The sequence below is a fragment of the Myotis daubentonii genome, chromosome 19 (genome assembly GCF_963259705.1).
Source record: "Myotis daubentonii chromosome 19, mMyoDau2.1, whole genome shotgun sequence".
NCBI classification, from domain to species: domain Eukaryota; kingdom Metazoa; phylum Chordata; class Mammalia; order Chiroptera; family Vespertilionidae; genus Myotis; species Myotis daubentonii.
Window position 1 is genome coordinate 26,185,183 of NC_081858.1, and position 7,221 is coordinate 26,192,403.

The 7,221-nt window shown below is 58.0% G+C and overlaps 1 protein-coding gene across 1 annotated transcript; it reads left to right on the top strand.

The window, feature by feature from the left end:
- The first annotated feature begins 1,389 nt into the window (after positions 1 to 1,389).
- Positions 1,390 to 4,566, top strand: MTFP1 (mitochondrial fission process 1). Its single transcript, XM_059676045.1, has 4 exons — positions 1,390 to 1,652; positions 2,306 to 2,433; positions 2,813 to 3,045; positions 3,977 to 4,566. The coding sequence occupies exons 1-4, from the start codon at positions 1,586 to 1,588 to the stop codon at positions 4,047 to 4,049; spliced, it is 501 nt and encodes a 166-aa protein (XP_059532028.1). The 5' UTR covers positions 1,390 to 1,585; the 3' UTR covers positions 4,050 to 4,566.
- The last annotated feature ends 2,655 nt before the right edge of the window (positions 4,567 to 7,221 follow it).

Here is a 7,221-nt window from a genome sequence, read left to right on the forward strand (position 1 = left end):
CCCACTCGGGTTTCTAAGGGTGCGCAGGGCGCCTAGCGGTTCTTGCGCGCAGACACACGTGGGTCTGGCGAGCGCGGTGCCCGCGGTGGGACCGAGTAGGCAGGGAGGCGGGGGAGGAACGATCACGTGGTGTTAGGGACCGTCTCCTAATTCTGCGCCTGCACTGCCAGTGAGTCAGGGGCTGGGCATCTCTTTGAGCCCCGAGCCCGGCTCCCCGAGAGGTCACCGCTGACCAGGCTGTCGAACCCAACCCTACAGAGACAGCGACGCCCAGGGCTGAAAAGGGGACCCTCAGGAGGGAGTGAGTCGTCTTCATTTTTTCCAAAGTTATTTAATGATAATAAAAGCTAATTATTTAATGAACACACACCTCTGTACTTACAAAGAAATAATATGTGCAAAGCGCTTGGAAAAGAGCCTGGTACACGTGAGCACGCTGTAAATATTAATCTTTTTTTTTTTTTTTTTTACAGCGGTGGCCAGCAGGTAATAGGTGGCACAACTGGGACTGGAACCCAGGACTGCCTGTCTTTAATGGCTGTGTCTTTGCTTGCTCTACCCCCCTACCCTTCCCCCCCCCCCCCCAAATATTCACAAAGCTGCACTCATGGCTCACATGGGTAAACTGAAGTTCAGCAAGGGAAGAGTTCCCTCCTTAGTCATCACTGCCCCCCAAGCCCCCTCATTCTGTTCTGCTCATTTCCCTGAAGTCTTGCATCACAATCCTGTTTCCCTGGCCTCATGATGCATTCATTCATTCATTCATTCATTCATTCAAGGTCTTGTCCCCAAGAGGTTCTGTCCAGTGTTCAAAATGATCCGGTTTAGATGTCAGTGCTGACCGATGACCATGGCACGTGTCGGGAAGGGACTTCAGAGCCCAAGTATCCATCTCACCAGGTGCTCACCACTCACTCTCCCAGCCTCGCTGACTGAGATCTAAGAGCACGGGATCTGGAGCCAGTGCCGGCATCACAGTGTATCCGCTGTATGACCTGGGAAAGTGCCCCATCTTTTCTGAGCCTCTATTTCCTCGTCTGAAAAATGGGGGTCACCGGTTGATGGGAGGGTTTAAGGAAGTAATCTGTCTATAGAGTCTTTTCCCGGTAAAGTCTTCAGCTGTTAGTCTTTGGCCAACGGTCTGGCCGGTAGTAAACACAGGCAAAGATGACTTGTTATTCACCCTCGTCCCGGGAGTGAACGCCGGGGTGCACCCCGTGTAAGAAATGCATAAAGTGAGGCTCAAAGAAGCACAAGCGGGAGGTCACACGGCTCTGACGTGCAGCTGGGGAGGACAGGATCTTCCATTTGAACCACAGCCAGTCCTGGGAGAGGATCGTGCCAACCCTCGAAAGCCCTAGAAAACGTGAAGGAAATCTGTAAGCTCCAAGCCTGGGAGAGGGGCTTTGGTGCGCGGGGGAATTTACAGACGCTCCCTGCTTTTGGTGACAGCGCGACCTGCCCGTCCTTCAGTCCGGGACCTTCAGTCCGTCCGGCCACCTTGGACCGGAGGCGGGCTTGGGGAAGCTGAAGCGGCAGTGGTGGCTGGACCGGCTGCAGTGGCCGGGTCCTCCGCGGAAGGGCCATGTCCGAGTCGTCCCCGCAGGGTGCTGAGCGCGACCTTTTCCGGGACACGTGGGTGCGATACCTGGGTGAGAGCGGGGGCAAGGGGCACGAGGGGCACAGCGACTCCCCCACCCTGTAGCTGGGGAGCAGGGGTCACGGTTTGCCAGTTCATACCCCAGTTCTGGGTCCTGGAGAAGGTGGGAGGATTCCTCTTAGTTCTCATTCTGCCCAGACCAGGGATTGGGCTCAGAGAGGGTTAGGGGCTTGCCCAAGGTCACACAGCTCTGGTTGGCCCAGCCCTGCCTTTGGGGGTGGGGGGGCGGGTAGGGGAGGGGAGAGGGGTAGGTCTCTGCTGGTCCAGTCTCCCAGATTGAAGCTCGGACCCTACTGGGAGAAATGGGAATGGGGTGAGCAGGTTGCCTTCTCTGCCATGCCGGGGCTCTGATTGGAGCCCGAGTACCTGGAGCTCAGTCTGTGGCTGCCTGTTCCCCCATTAGCACAGAAGCTTCCAGAATCCAGACTGGGAAGGCAGGCGAGTGACTGATAATGGTGACTGCACTCAGCTCTCCCACAGTGGCCCTAGCGTTGAGGTAGGCATCGTGGGCGGCCGTTTTCCAGGTTCAGAGAGGTCCAATCCCTTGTCTACGGTCATCCAGCTTCTGTGTTGCAGGCTGGGGCTGGAGCGCCCCCTGGTGGAACAATCGCTGCTCCCAGGAATTAAATGTCCCCTTCTGTCCAGGCTACGCCAATGAGGTGGGGGAGGCCTTCCGCTCCATGGTGCCCGCGGCGGTGGTGTGGCTGAGCTATGGGGTGTCCAGCTCCTACGTGCTGGCTGATGCCATTGACAAGGGCAAGAAGGCAGGAGAGGTGAGTGCGAGCCTGCCCCTCGACGCCCCCCCCCCAGGCCATTCCCAGGGTGGGTTAGTCCCCGGCCTTGCATGTGATACCATCACTGTGATAAAGATGTGGACAGTCCCTACCCCAGTCCTGTTTGTAGGATAGTGCACCCCCCGCCCCCCAGCCTTGCGTGTGACATCTGTTTATACCCCAGTCCTGCATGCGGACAAGTCTATCCCCAGCACTAAATGTGGTAGAGTCCAGAGCCCAATACTAGCAAAATTTGTCCCAGCTTCCTCTCCCCTCCCCCCGCCCCGCCCCCGCTACTTCTCTCTCCCTGGTTCAGCCTCATGCCACAGGGTTTCCTGACTCTGCCGCTGCTGAATTCAGTTTCTCTTGTGCCCACCAGGTGCCAGGCCCTGAAGCGACCCGCCGCACCAGGGTGACCGTGGCTGTGGTGGACACCTTCGTGTGGCAGGCTCTGGCCTCGGTGGCCATCCCAGGCTTCACCATCAACCGTGTGTGCGCGGCCTCTCTCTACGTCCTGGGCACTGCCACCCGCTGGCCTCTGGCTGCCCGCAAGTGGACCACCACTGCCCTGGGACTGCTGGTCATCCCCATCATCATCCACCCCATCGACAGGTGGGCGTGGCTCCCAGCCTCAGGGTCATTCTCTCTGCAGATGGAGAGAAGCCCTGGGAGGCAGGGGGTGTAACCACTTTGCACAGAACAATCGCAGCAAAGGCAGGGCTGGCACCCAGGGCTCCAGAGGTAGAAAGGACAGTCTTTGCCCTGGGCATATGATCTGGCAGGTATTTTGGCAGTAAAGGCAGAGGCCGGGGCTGCCTGGAGGCTATAGGACACAGGACTAGTAAATTCCCAGAAAAAAAAAAAAAAGGTAGTGTTACAAAACAACCAGAGGCAGGCGGGAGCAGGTGCACCTGGAGGGTGTTAGTGACAGACGTAGGAATTGTTTTGTGAAACTGAAAAGTCATTAAGCTGCTTTCAGGCATGGCTGGATCTAGGCACCCAAATGATGTCATTAGGGGGTCTGGGTCTCCCCATCTTGCTGCCCTTTCCTCCACCCCACCCCCCATGTTGGCTTCACTCACACTTTTCCCTCATGGGCGCAGAGATGGCCCCCAGCAGCTCCCAGCTTCCATCCCACCAGCTTAGCAAGCCCCATGGGAATCTTCTTAATAGTGACAGCAAAAATCCCAAGGAAGGCTGTCATTGGTCCATTGTAAACTGGGTATCCACCCCTGAGCCAGTTGCCCTTCTCTGATTGGCCAGGCTTGGGTCATGTGCTTGCACTTAGAACCAGACATGGGGCCAGACCAACATGGAGTGGGAGGAGTCTTTCTCCAATGGAACACAGCTGACCCCGAGGCCATGAGTGAGTCTTGTACCCTCTCTGTGCCTCGGTTGTCCTAACGGAATAAAGAAGAGGGTGATGGCCGCCACCTGGATGGCACCTGTGCCCTGCATCCAGAAACTCCCTCCCCCTAGCCCTGACCGCCTGCCTCCCATTCCCCCATTGGTCACTTGTTCATCACCCTCCCTCGCTCCACAGGTCAGTGGACTTCCTCCTGGACTCTAGCCTGCGCAAGATGTACCCCTCAGTGGAGAAGCCCAGCTCCTCCTGACCACAGCCTGGCACCTGGCTCAGGGGGTGGCATACTCCCTGCTTTCCAACCTCCTCCTCCTGTCTGGGGATTCAGTGCTTGGCTCCTTGGGGTCGTAAGGCCCTGGCACCTGAGTGGGTGTGAACTGGATGAAAACAACGGCAAAGGCCTCAAGGAGCAGCTGCCGCAGCGACTCAGAGGCAAGCCCTGAACCCCGGAATTCGTGATACCGAGTGGCAGTGGGACTGGGTGGGCCCAGCCTTGTCTTTTTGACAGGAAAGCAACATCCTTCCATGGAGGATGAGGGGACTGAGCCCAGAGAGGGCGAGGAATATGGCCACGATCACTTGGCAAGCTGGGGACCCAGGACTCCCAGCGGCTCAGCCGAGTCACCCCATGGCAGCGTGGCTGGACAGAGGAGCAGCAGGCACTGGGTGTGCCGCGGTGGGGGACCCTGAGCCCTGAGTCTCTGGCCAGCCCATTCCCGGGGCACTAGGAGGCAAGACAGCCCTGGTCTAATAAATCCTCAAGAAGTTTCGTTTTCTTCTTCCCTGTTGGGGATGAGCAGGGATGTGGTGGTGGAGAGCAGGGCTGGGGGCCCTCCGAGGCAGAGGCTGACTGCTGGGTCCAGGTGGCACTCGCCGTGGCCAGCGCTGGGCCTTTCTGGTCCCTCCCCGCCCACCAGCGCCCCCTGCAGATGCCTGGGCGTCCACTTGGCGCTGCAGCCTCCTGCACCCACGCCTCTGGGAGGGGAGGCCTCCCAGCCTGTAGGGTCACAGATCAGACCCAGCCCCGGTCTGCTCTCCCCTCTCCAGCGGCGGCTGGGTAGGGAGAAGGGAAGGGTCTGGGAGGCAGCCCCTGCTTGTCCGGAGCCCTTGCTCCAGGTTGGGCGCCCACCTGTGGCTGCTGCCCCAGCACCTGATGTTGGGGCTCAGGCCCTTGTCTCTCTTCCCTGGCTGCTCCCTCTCCCTCCAGTCGCTTCTGTCCCCAGGGCTCTTCCCCCACATCTCCTATCTCTCCCCTCCAGGCCAGCATGAGGGCAGCGGTCCCTGGCTTGCCTCCCTCCAAGCTTCTCTATTTGCCAACTACTTCTGAAACCGTCCAGAACCGAGCCCGGGCTCCTGCATCAGGATCTGCACAACCGCACCCCCAATTTTTACTCCAGCTATGCTGTCCTTTCTGGTTCCTTGGATCTGGAGGTTCTTTCTCTTTTTTAAACAAAGATATTTTTATTGATTTCAGAGAGGAAGGGAGAGGGAAAGAGAGATAGAAACACCAGTAATGAGCGAGAACCATTGGGTTCTCAACCTGTGGCTGGCGACCCCTTTGAGCTCTGCCTGTTTCCCATCTAGTTAGTCAAAGGGGCCCTCCAGGACCCGAGAAGCCAGAAACTCAGGCTGCCTCTCTGCCACTGGCCGGCCGCATGGCCTTGGGCGAGTCCCAGCTTCTCTGTAGGCCAGCGGTTCTCAACCTGTGGGTTCACAGATTGAGAACCCATGCCCAAGGGGTCGCGACCCACATGTTAGAACCCATGCCCAAAGGGGTCGCGACCCACTGGTTGAGAACCTCCGCCCTAGAGCATGCTGGGAGTCAGGTCCCTCCCTGTCCACTTTCACGCAATGCTCAGCATCACCACCAGGAGGCAGCATCTCCCGAGGTGCCCATGTCAGCTGGTTCAAAGTGCTCCCAGGGTTACTGAGAGCTGCATCTACTAGTGAACTGCTCCTAGCATGTGCCAGGGCCTGTGCTAAGTGCTTCCTGTGATGTGTGCGGCTCACTCACTCCTGGCAAACACATCCATCCTGGTTGGGTCCCTGTTTCCTGGAGTCTGAGTCACCGGCCCAAACTCACACCGACCATCCCATAGCCTTTGACCTTCCCACTGCCTCACCTCACCTTTCCCCCAGCCCAGCACTGACTATTGCCTTCCAGCCCACAGCTCTCTACATCGTCGGGGGCAGATCCGACTCACAGGCTGAGCTGTGGCCTCCTCACGTACAACTCTACGTGATGATCTCCCGCAGCGGCCGTGAGGATTACGGGAGAAATGGCTCGCGAAGGCATTCAGCCAGGGCGGGGCTCACAGGGCGAGCTCCACAAACATTGGCTGTCCTTTTTTGCTTTCTTTCTTTTAATTTATTTTTATTGATTTCAGAGAGGAAGGGACTGGAAGAGAGAGAGAGAGAGAGAAACATCAGTGATGAGAGAGAATCATGGATGGGCTGCCTTCTGCACGCCCCACGCTGGGGATCAAGCCCGCAACCCAGGCATGTGCCCTGACCGGGAATCAAACTGTGACCTGGTTCATAGGTCGATGCTCAACCACTGGGCCACGCTGGCCGGGCAACTTGGCTGTTCTTAATGTGGCGAGAGGCATGGACGGATGATAACCCGTCGGCATATAAAGCATGCCTATGCTCTGGTTCAGGGATTCCACTCCTGATAATGTATTCAGGGGAAACAATCAGATTGGTCATTAGATGTGCACCTGAGGGTGATCATCATGGTCTTGTTTGTACAAACTAAAATCTTGGGGGATCCTCTGACATGCCCCGCGCATGAAGGGACGTTCTCCTGGTCGGACCATGCTGGTGGCGGAATCTCCCCAAGCACCTCCTCTGTCCTGATCCCTGCCATGACCCCCGGCAGCCCCCGGGAGCCAGGCTGAACAGGGCAGCCTGGCATGCAGAGCCTCCAGGCCTTGGCAGGCTCACCTCTCACCACGACACCTCCCTGCACCTACGTTCTTGCCTCCACTGACCCCTCGCCGGTCCCTGGATGTGCCCTGCACGACTGGCCTCCGTGCCTTTGCTCAGGCCATGCCATCCGCCAGGAACGCCCTCTCCGCACCCATTTCCCTCTGTTCCCAGCCTTCAAGGTCAGCTCTCGTGGTATCTGCTCCATGAAGTCTTGTCGGCGTCCTTCCCCAGACAGAACTATCTTGTTAGGCAGCACCCTCCGTCATCACAAGAGTTATGAAATGGCACCCACAGAGCATGTGAGTGGAGCTCTGACGTGGTGTCAGGCACTCTGCTAGGCATTGTGTTGGGCAGCCTCCATACGAGCCTCTGATAATGCCGCCATTACCATCCTACAGATGGACATGAAGTCCTGCCCGGCCGGCCTGGCTCAGTGGTTGAGCATCGGCCTATGAACCAGGAGGTCACGGCTCGATTCCCGGTCAGGGCACCTG